This window comes from Delphinapterus leucas, chromosome 13 (assembly GCF_059928025.1).
Source record: "Delphinapterus leucas isolate spDelLeu-1000000601 "Yukka" chromosome 13, BTC_Dleu_Yukka2, whole genome shotgun sequence".
Classification (NCBI taxonomy): domain Eukaryota; kingdom Metazoa; phylum Chordata; class Mammalia; order Artiodactyla; family Monodontidae; genus Delphinapterus; species Delphinapterus leucas.
Genome location: NC_143141.1, coordinates 72,987,321 through 73,012,188, shown reverse-complemented (window position 1 = coordinate 73,012,188; position 24,868 = coordinate 72,987,321). Strand labels below are relative to the sequence as shown.

Genomic DNA, 24,868 nt, shown 5'->3' with positions numbered 1-24,868 from the left:
TCTTAGGGCCTTTGCATTCACTGTTCCGTCTGTCCGGAATGTCTTCTTCCCCAATTTTTGTACATCAGGCTTCATGTCGTCGTTCAAGTCTTAACCTAAATTTCACCTCAGAGGTCTTTTCCATCTAAATGCACTTTCTGTAACATCACCCTCTTTCCTTTCCAGCACAGGAAAGCAGACAAAAAGTAGACTGAGATCCTCGTTGGCCACACCTGCTGCTGGCTTGCTGACGGGAATTTCTAAGGGCCTTTATCAACAGGAGTCCCCAACCCCTGGGCTGCAGACCGGTGCACGGCATGTTAGGAACTGGGCCGCACAGCAGGGGGTGAGCAGCGGGCGAGCGAGCAAAGCTTCCTCTGCCGCTGCCCATCGCTTCCCATCGCTCGCATTACCGCCTGAACCCTCCCCTCCGCCCCCAACCCCACCCCCGTCCGTGGAAAAACTGTCTTCCACGAAACCGGTCCCTCGTGCCAAAAAGGTTGGTGACCGCTGCTTTATCAGATGATTCACCCTTTAAAGTCTTCAAGCCCTCAGAGGCCTCACAAAGGGACAGCCAGAAGCAGTACACCAGATCAGATCCATTATCTGGGATGAGGAATTCAAAATAAACTGAGACAGGGTGGAAGTTACTCACTCCTGAATTAATTCATCTGGACAGCGCTGGCAGGAGGGGGAATTAACAGCAGATTAATAAGGTTCCCCAACCCTCTTTCCAGCTCCTTATCCTCAGTTTTATATCTTCCTATGGTCTTTGCATCGACAGAGAATAACGGTTTCGAATGTGTCTTGGATACCATATTTTTAAACAGGCTCTCTGTATTTTCAGCTCCACTGAATAGAACTATTCAGGTTAAGGCAACTGTGTGCTACCTAACATTCTACTTTGTGCACTAAAACTGCATTTTTATTATGTGCATACTAGTATGAAGAAGACATGCAGAGTTGATAAGACGTGAGAAGAGAGGTAAGTAGAAGGTACATTACATTGGAACAATAATGAAATCAGTGGGTATATTATAATCTGAGTTTATTTTCAATAACAACAAAATTTTAAGAACCAAGACATTACACATTTAACAGAAAGGTTGTTAAAGCTAGAAGTTAAGGCACATTGAGGCAAAATCCTTTTCTGAATCTAATTGTACAGGAATTCATTTTACATATGAATAAAACAAATCTGGGAAAACCATTATGAACTTTTTCATCACTGACAATTTCTTGAAAACATTGATTCTGTTTTTCCATAAAGGAGCAACATTAAAACGAGGCTGCATTTCTGTACCAGGATTCAGCAAAGAAATCCCTGATCTAACCATCAGTATGTCCTAAGTGCCAAAGATATAACTACCCTAAAAGTCTATATTAATTTAAAATACTATTCCTAGTTCTACTGAAGGGGCATAAAGAGGGTACACATGAATAACAAAACACATTTCAAGGACTAGGAAGTGCTTATGCAGTAAAAACGTAATAAGTGACCTAAAGCTAAAGTGCTCACTGTATCGAAACTTCAGTCATCTTTGTCATCTTAGAAATTGAGGATGTTGCCTGGGAAAGAGATGGCAAAAGACTCTTTAGAAAGTTCTCCAAATATATGAAAACTTTCTTTTGATACATTTTCCTAAAACAGGCAGAAGCACTCAGTCACCTCATTCAGGCTAGAGGTATTTCTCCACAGAAAACTGACCAGGTATACATACCCTCTATCTTCTCTTCCCTTCACACAGTTTACACAAAGCAAAAATGGTATGGGCTGAGCATCAGACAGAAGGTTACTCTGCCTAAGGCTTATTACACTTGCTGTTAAGAGTTTTTCAATCATGAGAAAACTGTAGAAGCAGCTACCTGATCACCAGCACAAACTTTACAAAGAGCTTAAAAACACTGTGTGCTAAGGTGGCCAAAGAAGTGAGGATACATGGACATTGGTTCTTTACAGAGCAGAAAGCAGAATATAACAATCTGAAACGCTATTCTTCAGGGGGCTTTTTCTATAAAGAAACCTAACTTAGCTAGGTGAAACACACCACACAACTATTTTCCTGTCACTTCCGCAAGGTGGTTTTCTTGAGGTAGTTTCACATCTGGGTTTTTGGCAAATGGTACTGGGTTATCCGGAGGTGTGAGGCACAGCCCATTTATTACCAAGAGCTAATTAAAGAAAAACCTAACTTTAAGGGAAGCCAGTTCCACACATAATCTAGCAGTACTGCTGGAGAAAAGCACCTAATCCTTCACACTAACACATCATGATGGATATTTAACCACAGCACCCTGAGATCCCAAAGCCTTCCTAACCTGGTTTATGTTACATAGCACCTAAGAACCCTTGCTCCATTCCTGACTTCGTGTTATTTTAGGAATTACTTTGGATGCGTCCTTGATTTGGTGCCTAGGGCAGGGTTCAGTGTGGTCTTTGGAGCACCTTGTCCTTTTGGGCACGGATTACGCCTTTCTTGCAGCCGTTGCCTCCCCCGGCTTAAGCACTCTAGGTACCACTGCTCCTGCTGCAGCTGCTGCTGCTGCTTTTTTAAACGGCTGTGAGTAGCCTCCAACTTATGGCATTTCTGAATTAGCTGTGGTAGTTCCTTCTGTAACTGCTGGTGCTGTCTGTCGATGCTACTGTGGAACTCGGAAGTGTACTGCTTTGCTGCCCTCTCCAAGGCCTTGTTCTTGCTGTTCAGCTCCTTTGTTGGTCTCTTTCCCAACTGCCTTGCATCTAGCTCACTCAGTTGTGCCTCCAGTAATGCTTTATCCTGGAAGAACTGGACCAGCATGGCTTGTTTCTTTGCAGCTGTCTCAGCGTGGGTTTTCTTTATCTCCTGCTGTAGTGTCTGAATTTCTCTCTCCTGTTTCTCCTTTACTATCGAAACGTCCCTCATTGCCTCCAACTGCTTATTCAAATTGGATAGGATCTTTTCTTTCTGCAAGAGCTCTGTTTTAAGCGCTGAATTTTTCCCCGCATATTTGGAGGTTAATTCTTGTCTCCTTTGTTCAATCTGCCCACTTTGTTGTAAATAGTAGTTCCACAGCTTCTCGGTTCGCTGTCTAGACTCCTTTGTTTGCTTGGTCAGGTATTCCAGAAAGAACTGGTTTTCCTCCTCGACACGTACGTTTTCCGCCAGCAGCTGCCTGGTTTCCTCCACTAACGGTTCTAGTCGGATTTGAGTTTCTTTGATTTGCTTGTCTAGCTTCATCATTTCCACTACTGCCTTTTCTTTAAATCTCTTCTCTGCCTTTGTTAGCTTCTCTGGCTTGAGAAAATTTATGAAACTAAGATCCGGTTGAAGGGAATTACTGGAGTCCTCAGCCAACCTGAAGGAAGAACAAGAGCGACATCCCCCCATGTTTTTCACGAAAAATTAGGAAATAATTTTAAAAATGCACACGTACTTTAATTCATATCCCAACTCTTTGGGAGCACCTACGATGTTCCTCACACAAGGCACGAGGGACAGAGCTAGGGGTAAAGACGAGGGAGTGTAGTTTACAACTGACAATATGCCGTCTCTACAACCCTATGAGGTAGTATCTCGAGAGTAAAGAGGAGAAAACAGGTTCAGAGAACTGAAGTGACTTGGCCACGATGTACACCGCCAGCGGGTGGCAGAGCCTGGGTCTAAAACCCAGATCTCACGGCTTACTGAACACTACAGCTGCTCCAAAGGGCCACCGCAGCCAACTGGGCGGTCGGGAGTAGCAGTGTATACATGGTTCGGCTCTTTCACCACCTTTCCGTGTACCGAGGGCGCCTGGGTGGAGAGAAGCGCCCCCTGAGTACCTACTTGACAAACTCAGCAACCAAACGTTCCTCCCCAAAGTCACGGTGCACCTTTGCGGAGACCGCCAGGGAAAGAGCCCTACGGTCTGGGGCTGGCGACACGCGGAGACGGGGTCCCAGTGCGGAGGGTTTTTCCAGTTTCTCCGGGCTGGTCTCTGCGGCTCTTGGCGGGGCCCAGCAACCCCGACGCTCGCATCCCGCCCGGGTCCCGGCACGTCCAGCCCTGAGCCGCTTAACCTCCTCGGCCGCCGGACGAGCCCTAGCGGCCGGTTCTCCGGCGGCTCGGTTACCCGCTCTCGGGGGGCCGACAGGAAAAGGCACTCTCTTCACTTTCATAGTGTGGGAGCCCGGGGGTCCCTTGTCGTCCCGCCTGCCCGGGGTCCAGAGCTTTGCCCTTCCCAGGCCCTGCCCGACGACGGTGAGCGGCTCTTTAGGTGGCCTACTCCAGTCGTCCTCCCAATGTCTCCACTTCCCCGCCTCTGTCCCTAGTTGGGCCCCCATCCGGGTCAGGACGGACAGATCAAAGGCTCACGCCTGGCCCCTTGGCCCTGCCCTCTCTGGCCGGTTTGGTTCGGTTCGGTTTGGTTTGCTCTGTTCTAGTCTCATTCAGAGTTCCGAATGTCGCGTGAGCCTCTCTAGCTACAAGCGTCTCTATGGTCGAGTGGGCGGAGCCAGGAGCAAGATGGCCGCGCTCGCAGCTGCCACGGAGCCGCAAGCTTCCGGGGGTCCCCGGCCCCCAGTGTGTCTGCTGGTGTTGGGAATGGCGGGGTCTGGGAAAACCACCTTTGTACAGGTGACCTGCAGGGCGCGGGCGTAGTAGGAGCGCGCGAGAAGTTGTCTGTGGCAGGCGTAAGGCCAGGGGAGAAAGGGAGGTCTCTCTGGGGAGTTGGAGGGTACCGGCGCCTGGCTTTCAGGGATGCCAGCAACCCCTGTTTCTTCCTCCGCGAAGCCGTCTCATATCCTAGCCTGGGTTCATTCAGCCTCTCTTCTGCGCACCCTCAGTGCCTATTTGTGACGACCGTCCTTGGTATTGGAATTGCCTTGCTAGTGCCAAGTCCTCGAAGGCAGAGGCTTAACAAGTAATTCTGGCTGTTAATAGAGTGCTTGCACACAGGCTTTCGGTGTAGATTCCTAAAGAATTCCTTCTGGGGTGCCTACCATGTTTCAGGCACTGGGGATTTAGCGGAAATGACAAGGTTCCCGCTTAAATGGAGCTAATGTTTTTTGTGGGGGAGATAGAAACCCCCGCTCCCCCCAACCCACCAAGTCAATAAGTGATGGAGAGTAGAGGAGGCTCTGTTGGATGTGTGATGAAGAAAGATAGCATTTCAATTGAGAGTGAATGTTGGCGGTGGAGATCAGAAACGAATATTTAAGGTAGAGGGAAATGGAAGTGCAGAATTCTGGTAAGTTGGATTAAGGGGTGGAAGGTCTCTCTTTTTCCTTTATCATGGCTCTTGGTCTCAGTCCATCCTTCTACCCATATGTCTGCAGAGGCTCACAGGATATCTGCATAGTCAAGGGTGTCCACCTTATGTGATCAACCTGGATCCAGCTGTGCATGAAGTTCCCTTTCCTGCCAATATTGGTGAGTAAACTGTGCCAGAACTTGTGTGAAGTTTCTCAGAGAATGGAAAGCTGTCAGCCTATCCTATGAGTCTTCAATGCTTCCATTTTTAATGTTTTCTAAACTGCCTAATTTCGTTTCCCTTGGATTTGCTAGCATCCTGAAACAGGCTTCTTCCTGATTCCCTTTTTCTCTTTGTTTACTCCTTCCCTCTTCCTAAATTTCCTTTTTTTCCTTACCACTACCATTCTCTCTACCTCTTTTGACCCAAGGGTGTCAGACTATGATTCTCTGGGAAAATGAAGTGACAGAAAGTCAGTCCTCTGGCTTTTAAGCCGTAAACCCTTCAGCAGGCTCTGTTACATAAACTTTGTTTGTATAGTTTTTTTTCTTCAAGTTAAGAGCATGTGGGTTTTGTGCAGAGTTTGCTTACTGATCTGTAGGAATCTTGCAAAGTTACATGGGAAAATGTGTGTATATATGCCTATGTGCATTGTCTTGGTGAGGGGTTCCTTCCCTCTTATCATCAGACTTGTAGAGGAGTCCCTGACTACTGTATAAAAAAGATTAAGAATGGATGGGATCCAGTGTCCTGATTCTTGATAGGATCTAGGCTTCCTGATTTTCAGACTATTCCTTGATGTTAGTCTTTTCCCTCCTGGTCTCTTTTTAATCCTATTAAGCTTGTACTCCAAACATACTAATTAAGGAAGACCTTGTATTAAGAAGCAGAAATCATTATGGGAAGAATTTTGAAAAAAAAACAACATTCCATCTTTTCACTTAAAGGCTGGAGCTCTAATAGTTGATGGGATATAGGTCTCCTGACTGCTAGATAGGTTTAGTTAGATATTACTGGACAGACCAATTTCCTTTTTATTTAAAATTCCATCCAAATAATTTTTTTCTAGTTTTATTGAGATATAGTTGACATACAGCATTGTATATGATTAAGTTGTATAGCATAATGATTTGATTTACAAACGCATGAAATGATTACCATGAGTAAGTTTAGTGAACATGGGATCTGTCATCTCATATAGATACAAAATTAAAGAAATAGAAAAAAATTTTTTTCCTTGTTATGAGAACTCTCAACTTTCACATATAACATGTAGCAGTGCTCATTACATTTATAATGTTGTATATTACATCCCTGGTATTTATTCACTGGAAGTTAGTACTTCTGACTACCTTCATCCAATTGTCCCTCCCTCCACACCCTCTACCGATTTGTAGATCGGTAACTACAAATCCAATCTCTTTTTCTGTGGGTTTGTCTGTCTTGCAGTGTAATTGACCTGCCACAGTATTTAGTTCCTGGTATACAACACAATAATTTGAAATACGTGTACATTTCAAAATGATCACTATGATGAGTCTAGTTAATATCTGTCACCATACAACGGTATTATATAATTTTTGACTGTATTCCCCACACTGTACATCTCACCCCATGACTCATTTATTTTGTAACTGAAAATTTGTACCTCTTAATCTCCATCACCTATTTCTCTCCCCACCCATCCACTTCCCAAGTTAATGCCTTTATAAAAATGTTGTCTGCATTACCTTTGTTACCAGTAAGCAAGGAGTAAGAAATAAACCTTTTTTCTTTATTTAGCTCCCTTTTTCTATGTATATGGTCACTGAGAAGGTATTTAAGTTGTATAAAACTTTTCTCTTTGTCTCCGACATCCCTACCATAACTTGAGAGCTCCTAGCCTAACATTCTTCTTGGGTTACTTGGCAGTTGTCCTTGGCCAGTGTGAAGCTGGAGAAATTACTAGAAGACAGTGCTGACAATAGAAGCCTCAGAAGCTAGTTTCAGTTTCTTGCTGGGAAGGAAGGTACTTGCAGGGTACCTTTTGTCCTCCTAGTCTCTTCCTGAACTTGCTTCTTTTGCTGTTGCAATTCAGTGATCTTAGCTTGAAAATTTAGAAAACAGATTGGAAAAGTACCTTGGATGCTAAGAGAGAAACTGATTTGTTTGCTCAGAGGAAGCAGAGATGACTTGAGAGGTCTGTTGGCTTAGATATTATAGGTGGAGAGTCTCAAACTGTATTGTTTCTTACGTGTTAAATTCCATTTCATTCTCTCTTTTTTTCCCTCCAGATATTCGTGACACTGTGAAATATAAAGAAGTCATGAAACAGTATCCTTTTTCACATCTACTTTGGTTTTTGGCTCATCCCTGGCTGCTTACTGTGTGTGTATTGTGTAGCTTTGAAAAAAGTGTTTGTGCCTTCCCTTGTGAAATATACTAGCAAAAGCATTCGATTGTTTTCAGGTAATTTTATGAAGAGGAGGGAAGATGAATGTGGGGAGAAGCATTGTAGGTGATTAGAAATCCTATTTCAGCTTGTGAGTTCCGTTTTCTGCCTTTGTCCTGAACTGCAGGCTGTTGTAATTAGCACAGAGAAGGAGAGGCTAGCTGGCGGCATGCCTGGGTCCCACAAGGGAGTATTGTCTTGGTGGATGCATCCATTGATCACCATCCCCTTAGACTGGGAAGCTCAAAGATTAGTAAGATCAACTCTTAGTACATTGCTGTGTGAAATGTGTACTTTCCCTATAGGTAAGTCTAGATAGGAAGACTAATTCTAATCCTCAGGTGGCTTGATGAGTGAGGATCAGAGCAAAGAGTGGTATATAAATGATCTTCATGGCTAATGCCATCAGGCTGTCAGCGCCTGATACATCTGTCTGTTCCATTTTGGCCCCATTTCACCTGGCCATTTCTAAACGATGAACAAGGTAGGCATCAATAGTGAATGTTTCCCTATGAGGTTAAGATTGTGTGATACATACTAGTCAGTTGAACACTAACGTTATGCTGTTTTTGTGAGGGATTGTCTAGATAATAAACTTTTTCATCTAAATTGATCTATAAGCAATTTAAATCCTCAACTTAGTGTCTAGGTATGGACTTGGACCCAATGGTGGCATAGTGACCTCACTCAATCTCTTTGCTACCAGATTTGATCAGGTATGTCTGTCTCTATTTACATAGACATGGCTGTGTCAGAACCTGTGACTCTTAAATGCCTTAGCTTGATCACACTGGGAAAGAAGGGCAATCAACCTCAATGTCAATACAGAATATAAGGAGGCATTTTGGTGGACAAAGAAGTAGGCTATGAGAGGATGATCAACATGGTGAGAGACTTCACATTGAACGTTGTGGCGGCCAATAAAGGCCTAAGAGACCTGGGTTCTCTTCGTGATCTGTTATTGGCTTGCAGTGGTACCCTGAGGATGGGGTGGAGGGATGGGGAGTGGGATGGGCTACCAGGCAGGGAATGGAACAATTATGGGGCTTTTCACTTGTGACAAATTGTTGTCATCTTGTTATGTTTTCTCTGTCACATTCCACTTCCTTAAGAGTGTTTGGCAATCACTGATTTTTTACCCCGATTTCACTCAATGATTCAGGCTGTTAACGCTTTACTGAAGCACCAAGAGAGAGACTTGGCGGTGACAGATCAAGTCTTCAGCTCCTTAGGCCTTGCCCTGTGCTCCAGGGTATTGTGGTATGGCAGGTGTGGCTATGTTTCTTTGGTTCCATGAGCACGTTAGTTGGTGTCCTCAGACAGAGAACGTAGAGATTCAATCGTTAATGGTGCCTGCAGGTGGGCCACTCTCGAGAGGGCCCTGTGATTTTTTTTGTTGAACTTGGATTCTGTTGTAATTGGCGTCTTTTTCTTTTAGGTGATGAAATTTATTGAGAAGGCCCAGAACATGTCTAAGTAAGTGATTTCAGTCTAATGCCTATTTATTACTCTGTAGTTGACATGTTTCTAGGTTTTTTGAAGAATTTTGGGTTACTATCAAGTTCTGAGAGGGTGTAGTTTAAGATGAAACCATGATAAGTGAAAAAATTGTTGGCAAGAAGACAATCATTAAGATGCTCTACTTGGTTGGGGAACTAAGATCCCACAAGCCATGGCGCGGCCCAAAATAAATAAATAAATAAAAGCGACAAGATGCTCTACAGTGTAGAGCTCAATTTAATAGTATCCCACCCCCAATCACTTTGGTATATGTTCCCAGCTTCTTAGGAGGTATTTTGAGAATTTGAGTCCACATTCACTTGTCCACTTGCCTTCTCTTGCTTGTTGGCATTAAAGTCTATGAAATACCTTTCTAATCCTTGTTTATTTTATTTTATTTTATTATTATTTTTTTATGTTTATTTTTGGCTACACTGGGTCTTCGTTGCTGCACGTGGGCTTTCTCTAGTTGTGGCGAGCGGGGGCTACTCTTCGATGCGGTGCGCGGGCTTCTCATTGTGGTGGCTTCTCTTGTTGCGGAGCACAGGCTCTAGGCACGCAGGCTTCAGTAGTTGTGGCACGCGTGCTCAGTAGTTGTGGCTTGCGGGCTCTAGAGCGCAGGCTCAGTAGTTGTGGCACACGGGGCTTAGTTGCCCCGCGGCATGTGGGATCTTCCTGGACCAGGGCTTGAACCTTTGTCCCTTGCATTGGTGGGCAGATTCTTAACCACTGCGCCACCAGGGAAGCCCCTAATCCTTGTTTAAATTAATATAATTTACATGATTCAGAGGGGATATTTTTTAATTTAAAAAGCATCAAAATATAAAATAGGAGATTCTTATTATCATTACCCACAATGAACTGTTGTTAAATTTTTAATAGGTTTGCTTTTTTAAAAGAAAGGAAGCTAATTTATTATTTTTGTGAAAAGGATATATAGGCTTATTACTATAAATAATTCCTACCATGCATAGTATTTAAAAGGTGAAACTATCACCCTTCTTGTCACTAGAAATAGCTGTCATTATTATCATTATTGCTATCAGTGACTGTCATCCCAGGCGTTTCTATTCATGTGTACATAGGTAGAAGGATGGATGGATAAGGTGTTTTTACAAAAATAGGATCATACTAGAGTAGTTTTTTAAAGTAACAACTTTACTGCAATATGAATTCACAGACCATAAAGTGCACTCTTTTAAAGTATACAGTTTAGTGGTTTTTAGTATATTCACAAAGTTGTGCATTGACCAGAGGTACCTAATTTCAGGGACTTCCCTGGTGGTCCAGTGGTAAAGAATCCACCTTACAATGCAGGGGACGCAGGTTCGATCCCTGGTCAGGGAACTAAGATCCCATATGCCACGGGGCAACTAAGCTCGCGAGCCACAACTACTGAGCTCTCATGCCTCAACTAGAGAGCCCGCATGCCGCAAACTACAGAGCCCGCGCCACAACTAGAGAAGAGAAAACCCATTTGCGACGGCTAGAGAGAATCCCACGTGCCACAAACTACAGAGCCCGCGCCACAACTAGAGAAGAGAAAACCTGTTCGCCACGGCTAGAGAGAATCCCGCGTGCCACAACGAAAGATCCCTCATGCCTCAACGAAGGTCCCACGGTGCTGCAACTAAGACCTGGTGCAGCCAAAAATAAATAAATAAAAAATAAATCTTTAAAAAAAAAAAAAAAAGAACTACCTAATTTCAGAACATTTTCATCTCCAAGAGAAACCCCATACTCATTAGCAGTCACTCTATTCCCCATTACTCCAAGCTCCTGCTGGCTTCACGTACCATTTTACATTCTCACCAGCAATGTATGGAGGGTTCCATTTTCTGTACATTCTGGTCACTACTTGTAATTGTTTTTGCTTTTGTTTTTGTTTAAATAAATTTATTTATTTTTTGGCTGCTTTGGGTCTTCGTTGCTGTGTACGGGATTTCTCTAGTTGCAGCGCTTGAGCTTCTCATTGTGGTTGCTTCTCTTTGTTGCAGAGCACAGGCTCTAGGCATGCGGGCTGCAATAGTTGTGGCATGTAGGCTCAGTAGTCGTGGCTCGCGGGCTCTGGAGCTCAGGCTCAGTAGTTGTGGTGCACGGGCTTAGTTGCTCCGCAGCATGTGGGATCTTCCCAGACCAGGGCTTGAACCCGTGTCCCCTGCATTGGCAGGCAGATTCTTAACCACTGCGCCACCAGGAAGTCCAGATGTTGAGCATCTTGTAGTGTACTTCTTGGCCATTGGTATATATTTGGAGAAACGTCTATTCAAATTTTTTGCTTTTTTAAAAATAAGTTTCAGGTATGCATTATAATTTAACGTGCGTACACTGCAAAGTGATCACCCCGCAAAAGTCCAGTTACCATCTGTCACCATACAATCAATCCCCTTCACCCTTTTTGCCCACCCACAACCCCTTTTTCCTCTGGTAACCACTGATTTGTTCTCTGTATCTGTGAGCTTGCTTTTGGTTGGTTGGTTTCCTTCCCTTACCCTTCCTTTTCCCTTCACTTTCCCTTCCCTTTCCCTTTCCCTCCCTCCCTCCCTCCCTCCATCCCGCCCTCCCTCTCTCCCTCCCTCCCTTCCTTCCTCCAGATTATTCCATATGTGAGTGAAATCATATGGTAGTTGTCTTTTTCCTTCTCACTTATTTTACTTAGCATAATACCCTCATGTTGTTCATCCATGTTGTCACAAATGGCAAGATTTCATTCTTCTTTTATGGCTGAATAGTATTCCACTGTGTATATACCACATCTTCTTTATCCATTCATCCATTGGTGGACACTTAGGTTGCTTCCATATCTTGGCTATTGTACATAATGATGCAATGAACATAAGGGTGCATATATTTTTTTCTAATTAGTGTTTTTATATTCTTTGGATAAATACCCAGAAGTGGAATCACTGGATCATACGGTTAGCTCTATCCTTCATTTTTTGAGGAATCTTTCTACTGTTTTTCATAGTAGCTGCACCAGTTTATATTCCCACCAACAGTTTATGAGGGTTTCCTCTTCTGTACATCCTTTTCAGCACTTGTTATCTATTTGGTAAGAGCCATTCTAACAGGTGTGAGGTGATACTTCATTGTGGTTTTGATTTGCATTTCCCTAATAATTAGTGATGTTGAACATCTTTTCATGTGCCTTTTAGCCATCTGTGTCTTTGGAGAAATGTCTACGTAATCGGATCCTCTGCCCATTTTTAAATCAGGTTGTTTATTTGTTTTGGGGTTGTATGTGTTCTTTGTATATTTTGGATACCAATCCCTAATCAGAGATACGATTTGCAATTTCTGCTGTTCAGTAGCTTACCTTTTAGTTTTTTGTTTTGGGCAATGCCCGGCAGCTTGTGGAATCTTAGTTCCCCGACCAGGGATTGAAGCTGGGCCACTGTGGTGAACGCGCTGAGTCCTAACCACTGGACCACCAGGGAATTCCCACCTTTTAGTTTTGATGATGTTTTCCTTTCCTGTGCAGAAGCTTTTTAGTTTGATGTAGTCTCATTTGTTTATTATTGCTTTTGATTTCCTTGCCTTTGGAGTCAGATCCACAGAAACTTCACTAAGGCAGATGTCAGTGAGGTTACTGCCTATGTTTTCCTCCAGAAATTTATTTAATGTTTTCAGGTGTTACATTCAAGTCTTTCATCCATTTTGAGTTAATTTTTGTGTATGGAGTGGTCTGGTTTCATTCTCTTGCACGTGACTGTCTGTTTTTCCCAACACCATTTCTTGAACAGACTTTCCTTTCTCCGTTGTATGTTCTTGGCTCCTTTGTTGTCAATTGTCCATGTATGTGTGGATCTTTGCTTTTTTAAAAACAGCGTTATTGAGATATAGTTCATAGGCCATACAATTTACCCATTTAAATTGTACAATTCTGTGGCTTTTCGTGTAGTTACAGAATTGTACAGCCATCATCACAATCAATTTTAGAACGTTTCATCCCCTCAAGAAGAGACCCTCTTCTTTAGTTATCACTTTCTTATTCTTTTTCTCCCTCCCTCCATTTTCCTCCAACCCCACCCCTAAGTAACCAGATGGTTTCCCAAGAGATTTACACTCTGGTTTTGCTTATCTCTCATTTTTAATGCAGTGTGTTTCTAAAACTGTCAGTTTTCTCTGTGATAATTTGCAGCAGTGATGTATTGGTGCTCCTGCCAATGAGCCTGAATACTGGACATTGAACAAAACCCAGGGGAATGTGGTATGCACTTTAAGGGCAATGGGAAGAAGTGAGACTTGACAGTGTGAAGAGGTTATTTCACTCTTGAGTAACCAGATGTTAATGTTTTGTGGGATGGAATATCTTTCAGAATGCATAAATAAAAACTTCTTTAATGGTCTTTTTTGACACAGGTATGTCTTGATTGACACACCTGGACAGATTGAGGTATTCACCTGGTCAGCTTCTGGGACAATCATCACTGAGGCCCTGGTGAGTATTCTAGGACTTATTACTCAGGGTAAGTAGAGAGCCAGACAAGAAAAGCTTCTTATTGCTTGGGATCTTATGTGGGATAGAGTCATAGAGCTCTGCACACCTGCCTAAAGTGGTTCTTCCTTGCCACGGAAGGTAGGAGAAGAATTTGGGGACAGGTCAAGAGCCCTCTGACTAAAGCTTTGATTATTTTGTGGCTTTAGGCATCCTCGTTTCCAACGATTGTCATTTATGTAATGGACACATCTCGAAGTATCAACCCAGTGACCTTCATGTCCAATATGCTCTATGCCTGCAGGTAATGCGTTATTGTTGGGCATGGTATTATGTCAAGGTATGAAGTCTCCACTTCTTTTCCATCATTTTTGAGTCCTGAGTGCTTACCCCTAGGTTTTCATTCAGGCTTGCCACTCACTTTAGTGGCTCTGGGTTAGGGAGGGGCTCTGGGTTAGGGCGGGAAAGGAAGCACATATACTGTTGGCATTCTCTATCAGCCACTTCTCATCTTCCTCCCTTGCTTGTTACAGAATAGGTGATGAATGAATATGAACCTTCTGGCAGTTGCCCCAAGTTGAATGAAATCCAGTTCTGAATAGAATAGAGCCCCTGGTCTAAATGCCTTTCTTCTGTGTTGTGATAGGAAGAGTGAAATTATAACATGAGGAGAGACTGAATAAAAAGATTCATCCATGATTCTAAATGCACGTGTTTTCCCAAGCGTGGTGCCATTAGGAGAGGAAGGACATGCCTCACTAGGCTATATTAGTGCATTAGACCTAGGAGCAAGGCGGACCATTATTAATGCTGAATTTTATTTTGGGGGTATGCAAAAACAATCACCCCGATTTGTCTCTTCTGTTATGACTAGGGATGTCCCTTCCTGTTAAACACAAGAAATCTTAGTCCAGATAGAAATCTGATGTTTGATAGCATGATTTTGTCTTCATATTAATTGTTTAAAAGACAGTTAATTTGGTGAAACACACACACACCACACACACACACCACACACACACACACACACACACACACACACACACACACACACACACACACACACACACACACACACACACACAGATCAGTACCAAAGCATTATTACTCTAAGAAAAGGAGACAGTGTGTATGTGTGTTGTTTGCTTGATGGTAGTGGTAGTTTCCTGCTTGGGAGGGGAGAATATGTGAGTGCTGTGTAAGAATGGATACCTGTATTTAGAGTCTGAACCCATCTCCCTATTTATTACTCAGTTCCATCAGATAACAGGCAAGCAGGTGCTTAAGTGCTTTTACTAATAATGCCTCAATGTTTGATTTTCAGCATCTTGTACAAAACCAAGCTGCCTTTTATTGTGGTCATGAATAAAGTAAGTGGATTCTTCCTGTTGTGACTGAATGTTTCGTTTTCATCAGAAGCTTGTGTTTGGGTAGGTGAGAAGGATTATTTCAGATGCTAGAGAGCAGATTTAAGCTAACCTGAAGCAAAGTCATGAGCACTTCTAGGAAATGGATTCAATCAAATCGAATGAATATATATTGCTGATTCTTTTCCAAAGTTTTTTTAGGCTAGAAAGAGTAGCCCCTGGTCCACAGCGTATAGGTAATCCCTCAGGATTGGGACTGTGTAAATGAGGGAGGGACTGCTAGTCTATTGGAAGTGGCAGTTAAACAAAACCAAAACTTCTCTGTTGTTGGCTAGGATGCAAGAGACTATGTACTTGACTTCAGAGCCTGGAGGGTACTGGCCTCCACTGTGGCCATGGTCACTTGGCAGTGGATAGTGAAGGTCTGTTCTAACCTAGAATATACAGATCTTCATTTAATTATTTATACTGCACAGCAGTCTTGGCTCTTTGTGACTTGTTGCAGTGGAGGAGGAAATGGGGGAAGCAGAGAAAGAAAATACATGAATTATTGCTCTCTGCTGTCATCACTTAAGTAAAAAAATTTTTTTGCCATTGTTTGATGCCTGACCTCATCTCTGGTTGCTGATAGTTGACTTCTCTCTGGTACAGACTGACATCATTGATCACAGCTTTGCAGTGGAATGGATGCAGGATTTTGAGGCTTTCCAAGATGCCTTGAATCAAGAGACTACATACGTCAGTAACCTGACTCGTTCAATGAGCCTCGTGTTAGATGAGTTTTACAGCTCCCTCAGGGTAAACTTTCTTGCTTATGCTGTTGGTCTCTCCAGATAACCTCATAACCCAAAGGGCTGGCTTTGAACCTATTTTGGAAAGGAAGTTCATTACCTTCTGAAAAGTAATTTTTAAGGCGTAGCTTATTAAAAACTGGAGACTTAAAAGATAAATATGATATGGACCCTACCCTCAGGGAGTTGATGGTCTAGTTAGGAGAGAAGGCTAAACGCAGAGTTAAAACATGATATATTGTAGTAACTTATATTGTGATATCTTAAGAAAGATTAAAAGTTGGGCCTGATAGTGGTGATGGGGTAGATCACTTTTGAAGTGAGAGATTTTTTGAGGATATAGCCAATATAGGTGTGCTTTGAAGGATGGGTAAGATTTGTGTAAGCAAAAGTGGGTGTGGGTAGCAGCAAGTATGTTAATTGCCCAAGCGAAGACATTGAGATACTAATTTTTATAGAGAACAGACTGTGGTTTGATTTGATAGGGAATAGATGAACTGCTGCTTGTTTGATCCTAATTATCTTTCTCAGTTCTCTATTTTCCATAGACTTATTTCCATCACTCTTGAGTAGGTATGCCATTTTGTCTTGTTTTAGCTTCATTCTTTGCCAGAGACTTCTTAAAGTAGCCAAACCTCTTCTATGAAGATTTTATGAAATTTGAGCCAAATAATATATGCCATTTAAAAATATACAGTTGTTTCCTCAGTGGCATTAATGATGCTTTTGGCAGGTGGTGGGTGTGTCTGCTGTTCTGGGTACAGGCTTAGATGAACTCTTCGTGCAAGTTGCCAGTGCCACAGAAGAATATGAAAGGTGAGGATAAAGGAACATTCTATTGATGGCACTCTTAGTTACCCACAAGTCTGATATGATAGCTGTTTTGCCAGGCAAAACATTTTGGTTTTCATGGTGTTTGTATTATATTTGCCATGCAGATGTGTACTGGATCTGATCACACTTAGGGTTAACAAGTAGCTGTTAACTTTTTTTAAAAAAGAATAGGAGTATAAAATCTTCACTGTATTGAATGGTGAAGAACAGGTGTCATCAGACATTGTTTGTAAAAAGCCAGGTGTTAAATATTTTAGGCTTTGTGGGTTGTATTATCTGTTGAAACTCCTCAACTCTCATTGTGGTGCAAAAGTAGCTATAGACAATTCCTAAACAAATGGCGTGGCTGTGTTCCAATAAAACTTTATTTATAAAAATAGGCAGTGGGCTGGATTTGTCCTGTCTGCCACATTGGTTGACCCCTGATGAAGAACATAGACTTTGGAGTCAGATAGACATGGTTTAGATTTCTTTTTCCTCCAATTAATAAGTGTGTAACCTTAGCAAGTTTTCCTCATTTATAGATGAAGGGTAATAGCATTTATTGTTAAGGTCATTGTGGGGATTATTTGAGATAATATATCTAAAGCACCTAACACAATTGCCGACATGTAGTAAGGATATTTCTTAATAAATGATTGTTATAACTATTTTCTTGGTTAATACTGGAGTTCCATTTATCTAAAGGAAAGTGGAGTCATAGCACCTATACACTTTCCTTAGGCCTGATAATTGGCTGCTTTCTAGCAAGCTTCATACTTAGCAAGAGCCTAATAGCCACATTGTGGTTTTTCAGAAACATTATTTTGATTTTTATTCATCAGATGAGGTTTGTTTTTTTTGTTTTGTTTTTTTGCATGTGTTATCAAAGCCTCAGGATAGACTCTTTTCTATATCCTTTCATGGTTGCCCAGATAAACGACATAATTATATATTGGGCTTCCTGAGCCCAGTAGGCCTAGCTTCTTTTACTCATCATTTAAACATCTTTTACTCATGTTTATCCAAGTGAATGGTGAACTCATTGGTCATGGTCTCCCCAGAGGTGATCTTCCCAGATCAGCAGTCAGTCTTTTGTCTTGTTGCTGATTTCAGGGAGGGGGCAGGCACCTTGGCTTTTAATTCCTTAGGGATAGAATCTCAGTGACTAAGACTTGTTACATCTGATGTATGGTGACATAAGATCTTTTGTTATTATCAAAGTACTAGGAAAATAGAAGTGATGTGGAGGCGGGGACAGGATAGGTTATTAATCAAAGGGATTTAGAAAGTGTTTCTCTTTCCAGAGAGTATCGTCCTGAATATGAACGTCTGAAGAAATCGCTGGTAAGAAAAGAGGCTGTTTGTGTATTTTAGGGCCACTGAATAAACAATCTCAAACTACGTACTAATCCTTCTGCCATAAATGCTTTTGTTTTGGTTCTCAATATATCCTTCAGATACTTGTTAATTTAAACCTGTAAGTTTGTACGTATGCTGTCTGGATGCAGAAAGGCCCTTAATTATTTTTCTTCTCTATACTTGAAGTAATAAAAATCAGTAATTTTTCCTTTTATATATGCTGAGCCCTTCTTGTGCCATACCTCCACCCCTACTCCAAGGTCCATTTAAAGGCTACTTGTAGAATTTTGTTTAGGAACAGAGGGTAGTTCACAACTCTTACCCCAAATGATCAAGTGTCCTATCCCCATCGGCTACATTGGACATCTTATCACTGAGCCTTCCTGCTGTGTCTGTTTGAGGGTTCTTTTGATGATTTTGTGTCTAATTTCTGAAACCTCTAATACAGTCTGCAGAGCCCTCCGGAATGAACTTCTGCTAATCTGGGCCCACACTGCTCAATGTTTCTGTCATCAGCCATCCCTTATCTGCCTCTAGTATTTGTATAATTTGTCATCTCCAGTTAGAAGTCTGGCATCTAACTTGGGCCTCCTTTTTTAATATGACAACATTTTCCTCTGTGTATATAGGCCAGTGCACAGAGCCAGCAGCAGAAAGAACAACTGGAGCGACTTCGGAAAGATATGGGCTCTATAGCCTTGGACACCGGGACTGCCACAGGTACTGGAGAGTCTTCTGGTGTTAGGAACTAAGAGCGGGGTATGCTTATCTCCACTTAGTAGGTAGGTATTTATGTTTAAGGGAGAGAAAGAGAAAAGGATAAAGTAAATGTTGTATAGTGTATCTATCTATCTGTTCCTCAGTCAATTTAGATAAATCCTAGATCTGCATTGTGTTTAGTTGTCTCTTAGTCTCCTTTAATCGTGAATGGATCCTTTGTTTTTGTATTTCATGACGTTGACATTTTTGAAGTGTACAGATGTAGATATATACCTACGGACATACCCATATCTAACATCTGTGTTAAAGAGGAATCCACTATCTGTGTCTCTCATACCACATTTATCTTATCTGTGTTTATATTTTTATACATATGTATATGATGATTCTCTTCAGGTAGTTTTTGGTTTACTTTGGCAAGATACTTGATGTCTACTTTTTTTTTTAAATTACTTTTTAATCCTCCCCCTCTTTTACTGTTTATTTTGACCTAATTTTAGATTTACAGAAGAGTTTCATGAATTGCAAAGAACTGCCATATACCCTTCAGCTAGATTCGCCAAATGTTAACATTTACCACATTTACTTTATTCTTTCTGTTATATATGTTTGGCTTTACATTTTATATAAATATATAAGTATACTTATAAAATATTTGTATATTATATATAACTTTTTTCTGAATCATTTAAGAGTAAGTTGCAGACATGATGCACCTTTACCCTTGAGTTTTTCTTAAAAATAAGGGCATTATTTTATATACTCCCATTGTAGTTATCAAAAACTAGGAAATTAACATTGACACATTCCTATTATCTAATGTATAGACCTTATTTAGATGTAGCCATTTGCCCTCTATAGCAGGAGAAGGTTCTGGATCTGTGTTGCATTTAGTTGTCACGTCTCCTATTTTCCTTTAATCTGGAATGGCTCCTTAGTCTTTCTTTGCATTTCATGACATTGATATTTTTGAAGTGTACGGTACTTATATTTTTGTAGAATTTTCTTCAATTTGGGTTTGTCTGATGTTTCCTCATGGTTTGATTCAGGTGGCTCCTTTTTAGCAGAAGTTAACAGATGTGAAGTGTTTTTTCCATGTATCATATCACAAGGTACATGATGATGAGTTGTCTTTGATCACTTACTTAAAGTGGTGTCTGCCAGGTTTTTTCATCATAAAGTTATTTTTCCTTTCATAATAAGTATTTTGTGGGGTGATGCTTTGATTAGATGAATGTACTTTTAATTTTCAAATGTTCACCCACTAGTTTTAATATGCATTAATCTAGGTAGGGATAGTCTTCATTTTCCTGATACATGTTGCAGATATTTTCTCCCTGTTTGTCAGTTGCCCTTTGACTTTGTTCATGGTGTTATTTTGCCATGCAAAAGTTTCTGTTTCGTTTTGTATAAATTTGATGTAGTCAAATTTATTTATCTTTTATTGCACCTGGTTTTGAGTCATAGTTGGGAATCCTTTATCTACACCTGTGTTAAAGAGGCATTCACTCATGTTTTACTGTAGTACTTGTATGGTTTTATTTTCTACATTTGGAACCCTGATCCATTTAGGGTTTATTCCTGGGTATGGTGTGAGGTATAGGTCTGTGTTACCTTTTTCATAAATAGTTGTACCCACATGATTTATTAAAAAGTCTACCTTTGTCCCAGTGATGAGATGCTACCTGTATCATATACTAAAGTTTCATATGTACTTGGATGTATTTCTGGATTACCTATTTTATTCCTCTAGACTGTGTGCCTGTACTGTGTGGCTTTAATTACATATAGAGGCTTTATAGTATGTTTTAATATCTGCTAGGGCTAGTCCTCCTCAATGTTTTCTTTTTTAGTGTTTCCCTGACTATTCTTGCTTGTTTGTTTTCCCAAATGACCTTTAGTATCAACTTAATGTAGCTTGCTAAAAAACCTCTTTGATATTTTTATTGGGATTGTGTTATATTAATTAATTAATTAATTAATTGACATCTCTTTGATGTTGCTCTTCCTGTCTAAGAACAAGGAATGTGTTTATATTTGTCAAGTCTACTTTTATGTCTTCCAGGAGTGTTTTCCTCATGTAGGTTTTGTTAAATTTGTTAAATTTTTCCCAAGGATTGTATCTTTGTTAGTGTTGAAAATGGGATTTTTCTTCTAACTGGTTATGTTTGTGTTTATGAAGACTTTTCATTTCTGTATTTTAGTCTTTTTATTCTGCTACTTAACTGACATTTTTTATTGTTTGAGTTAGTTTTGTCATTAATTCTCTAGGGGTTCCTAGGTTGGTGCTCAAATTTAAATATATACACACTCACCCACCCACACTCATTGGTGGACTGGCCTTTAAAGGAGTAAAGTTCTGTTAATAATAGCTATTGCTATAGGTCTAGTAGAGAACAGCAAAGCCACTTGGTGGATTAGGTGCTGGAACCTGGCTGGGTTTACCAGTTAAGTGAGTTCCATGCTCCACACTTTTACTCTTGACTTATCAGCACACTGGATCTGCTCAAATGTCTTTAGCCTTCATAGGAAAAACCATAGCCTCTTCTAAGCTGAGAGCTAGTACAAACAAATGACATTACTATTACTATGAAGACAAGCTACTTGAGAGTTATTTTCCTCAACTTAAAAATGAGACCTCTGGGGGCTTCCCTGGTGGTGCAGCGGTTGAGAGTCCGCCTGCCGATGCTGGGGACACGGGTTCGTGCCCCGGTCTGGGAAGATCCCACATACCGCGGAACGGCTGGGCCCGTGAGCCATGGCCGCTGAGCCTGCGCGTCCGGAGCCTGTGCTCCGCAACGGGAGAGGCCACAACAGTGAGAGGCCCGCGTACCGCAAAAAAAAAAAAAAAAAAAAATGAGACCTCTTGGGTTACTGGCCTCATGAAAGCACTTTGTGAAATAAACTAGTGTAGAAATGTTAAGTGGTATTATTAACTGTACATTTAGAAGAGATAAGATCCTGCATTTTATCATGATCACTTTCATCCTGCCAGTTTTTAATCATAGTTGCTTATCGATTCAAAATCACTTTTTTGAGGAGGCCTATGTTCATGACATGCTACTGATAGATGTTTTCTATGTAGGCAGCTTACCTCCTGTGATGGACCCTTCTGACTTGATCCTGACTCGGGGAACCTTGGATGAAGAGGATGAGGAAGCAGACAGTGATACTGAAGACATTGACCACAGAGGTGAGAGGTGGCTGAGGTGGCTCATGAGAACAGAACAGCTGCTTATTCTTTCACTGTTTGCCCGGGAGCTTTCTGCTACTGAGGGAAGACCTTGAGCATGAAGCCAGTTACAGGGGAGAGAGGACATGCTAAAGGATGCAGCACCAGGAAGGAGTTCCATATATTCAAAGTTCCTGGCCTTCCTACTGAATGGTTAATATTGAGCTTGATTACAGCCTTTTATTAGTCTTGTGTCTTCTCATCTTTAGGTCCTAACTCAATTTTGAGGAATCCAGGATTGTTTATTGTAATCATTGTTTTAAGAATACAAAAGGAGGCCTCAGCAGACCTAAACCAGTCAGAAGGGACTGTAGCATTGAAGATAGAATGGCTCTGGAAACCCAAAAGTGTTCCACTTTGCATAGTTTTATGGACTGTGGACAGAATCTGTTTCTTGAAACAACGCTTTTAGGTCCTAGCTGTGCCCAAGAGCAAACTTCTCTTTATTCCAGTGTGCTGGATACTAACGTGTAAATTGCATCATTTAATAAGATTTATTGAGGTATAATTTACAAACAATAAATCCCACCCTTTTATTAAAGTGTATAGCTTGAATTCTAATACATATATATAGTTTTGTAATTACCATTATAATCAAGAAACAGAACACTTCCATCACCCTAAAAGTTCGCTTATGCTCGTTTTTATTCAGTCCCTTCCCCCACACCAGTTCCTGGCAACCGCTTACCTGATTTTTATTCCTATAATTTTGCCTTTTCCAGAGTGTCGTGTAAGTGGAATCACAGTATTTAACTTGCATTTGACTTTTTTCATTCAGTGTAATGCTTTTGTGATCCATCCATGTTACTGCATGTGTCAGTAATATGTTCTTTTTTATTGCTGAGTAATAGTTCTATTATGTGGGTGTACCTTTGTTTATCCATTCACCAGCTGATTGACACTGGGGTTGTTGCCAGGTTTTAGCTGTCATGAATAAAGCTGCTCTAAACATTCATTAACAGGTATTTGTGGACAGAGGTTTTCATTTCTCTCAGTTAAAAATATGTAGGAGTGGGACCTCATTTTAGTTAATTTCTGAAGGAGGTATTCTCCCCACTTACAGGTCAAGGAAATTGTATATTTTGGGCAACATGATAAATACAGCCTGCTTCTAGGAGATATTTCCTTATTGGGAGAAGTGAACATACAGTGTCTTGGAAATATAGTTGACTCTTCAACAACTTGGAGACTAGGGGTACCCACCCTCCTCGCAGTTTAAAATCCCCGTATAATTAACTTATAGTTGGCCCTCCGTATCTGTGGTTCCACATTCATGGATTTCACCACCTGTGGATCGTGTGGTACTGTAGTATTTACGATTGAAAAAAATTTGTGTATACATGGACCTACGCAGTTCAAATCCGTGTTGTTCAAGGGTCAAAGATACTATTTCTGATGGATGGTTGACAGCATCTCTAATCCACCTGTCTAATGGGAGAGTTTAAAAAGAATTAACCTTTTTTTCTTGCAGTTACAGAGGAAAGCCGTGAAGAGCCAGCATTCCAGAATTTTATGCAAGAATCAATGGCACAGTACTGGAAGAGAAACAACAAATAGTTTCTAAAGTCCAAAATTTTGGAACTCTGTGTGAAGGGACTATCCTTATCTCTGATTGGGGGCTACTATAAAGGACAATTTTGTTCAGGATAGCAGTTTCTCTTACTAGTGAAATCTCCTGACTCAGATGAAGCCAGGGATAGAATACATTTGGACCTGGCAGGTAGATGCTGATTCCCCTTGGCATTTTCCTTGGATTTAGGCAAGGAAGGATATTCTGGTTTTGGATGCTGATATCCCTTCAAGCCTAAAACTGCAAGTTTTATCATTTGAACGCACATACTTTTGCTGCTGATGGACAGAACAGAGAGAGAACTTAGTAGGCTGGATCTGTAGCCTCTGCTTCTCCAGCATCTTGCCTTTGAACCTGCACCACGAGTTCCCCTCCTTTTAGCAGAAAGAGGGGGAAACAGGAGCTTGTCCAGAGTGGCAGTGGAGTCTCCTTGGCAACCAATCAATCTTGGTATGAAATGTGCCTCAGACTGGGTAGCTTATTGTAGCACACCAGGTTCATTGAAGAAAGTGGGCAAAACACTGTTAACGAATAAGAATTCTACTTTAGATGGTGACTTGGATAAAGAGTTTTTAATTTTAACTTTGTTGTAAGCCTGCTTGTCATAATTTCAAATAAGAAAATTATCACAAATAGTCACTGCAGTTCAGAAGAGAGGTTTAAAGCCACATGTTGTTTACTAAGGTTCCATGTACATACCACACCTAGTAACCAGGTACAAAGCCAGGCCCTGTTTGTATTGTACTTTAACTTAATGCAGTGTATCCTTAGTGATTTACTCAAAGGCCACGGATTTGGGTCAGTTGCACATTCCATATATAACAGCCCTGGTAAGGGTTTGCTTTGCCTCCACATTCTTCACAGTATCTTAAAACATTATACATTTCTCTTAAGGAATTTTGTCCCTGCCTAACCTGTATTCCAGATCAGTGGTTCTCAAAGTGTGGTCTCTGGACCAGAAGCAGCAGCAGCATCTGGGAAGTTACTAAAAATGGGACATTCAAGCCCTGTATCAGAAACTGGGGGGGTGTGGGGCCTAGCAGTCCGTTTTACTAAGGCCTCCAGGGGATTCTGATGCATGCTAAGTTCAGAACAATATTCTAACTCAAACAGCCTATGACGTAATTCTAGGCCAGGTGAATCTCAGATATCAATGTGCTCATCACCTGCTTTATCAGAGTACCCCAACCTTGACCATCTGGTGCCTATTCTCCAATCTAACATTCTAAAAATAAAGTGTTTTGCTTTACATGAAGTATTAATTTCAGTATTCTGTAACTAATGGAAACCACTGGTCTAAAAACTTGAACCTGTTCTTTGAGAGGAAACCATTTGCACGGCAAAACTCTGAACATACCTGATTTTTTCCCTTAGTGACTTTGTATACTTTTTACTTAAAGAGGAACTTGTCTGGCCTATGCTATAAGCTCCATAAGGGCAGAGACAGTCTTACT

The 24,868-nt window shown here is 41.3% G+C and overlaps 2 protein-coding genes across 3 annotated transcripts; one reads left to right on the top strand and one right to left on the bottom strand.

The window, feature by feature from the left end:
* Positions 1 to 933: 933 nt before the first annotated feature.
* On the bottom strand, positions 934 to 3,748 carry CCDC121 (coiled-coil domain containing 121). The gene has a single exon (XM_022574192.2). It carries the CDS (start codon positions 3,345 to 3,347, stop codon positions 2,364 to 2,366), a length of 984 nt encoding a protein of 327 aa, XP_022429900.2. The 5' UTR covers positions 3,348 to 3,748; the 3' UTR covers positions 934 to 2,363.
* A 630-nt stretch (positions 3,749 to 4,378) lies between these two features.
* Positions 4,379 to 24,663, top strand: GPN1 (GPN-loop GTPase 1). 2 transcript variants are annotated; one of them, XM_022574195.2, is made up of 14 exons: positions 4,379 to 4,574; positions 5,276 to 5,369; positions 7,464 to 7,503; positions 8,271 to 8,337; positions 9,060 to 9,097; positions 13,484 to 13,562; positions 13,769 to 13,863; positions 14,884 to 14,929; positions 15,578 to 15,724; positions 16,451 to 16,533; positions 17,838 to 17,877; positions 18,522 to 18,612; positions 21,698 to 21,805; positions 23,316 to 24,663. In XM_022574195.2, exons 1-14 carry the CDS (start codon positions 4,464 to 4,466, stop codon positions 23,399 to 23,401), a joined length of 1,125 nt encoding a protein of 374 aa, XP_022429903.1. In that variant the 5' UTR covers positions 4,379 to 4,463; the 3' UTR covers positions 23,402 to 24,663. The 2 variants fall into 2 exon arrangements, with proteins under 2 accessions (XP_022429903.1, XP_089779458.1); XM_089923332.1 differs by lacking the exon at positions 4,379 to 4,574 and adding an exon at positions 4,603 to 5,187.
* The last annotated feature ends 205 nt before the right edge of the window (positions 24,664 to 24,868 follow it).

What these genes read in the sequence shown, in the direction of transcription:
- CCDC121 (XM_022574192.2), bottom strand. Translation starts at nt 3,347, where the DNA reads ATGGGGGGATGTCGCTCTTGTTCTTCCTTCAGGTTGGCTGAGGACTCC.
- GPN1 (XM_022574195.2), top strand. Translation starts at nt 4,464, where the DNA reads ATGGCCGCGCTCGCAGCTGCCACGGAGCCGCAAGCTTCCGGGGGTCCC. An exon ending in TATAAAGAAGTCATGAAACA is followed by an intron (nt 7,504 to 8,270) that starts GTATCCTTTTTC and finishes CTTAGTGTCTAG; the next exon opens with GTATGGACTTGGACCCAATG. An exon ending in GCCACAGAAGAATATGAAAG is followed by an intron (nt 16,534 to 17,837) that starts GTGAGGATAAAG and finishes TTCTCTTTCCAG; the next exon opens with AGAGTATCGTCCTGAATATG.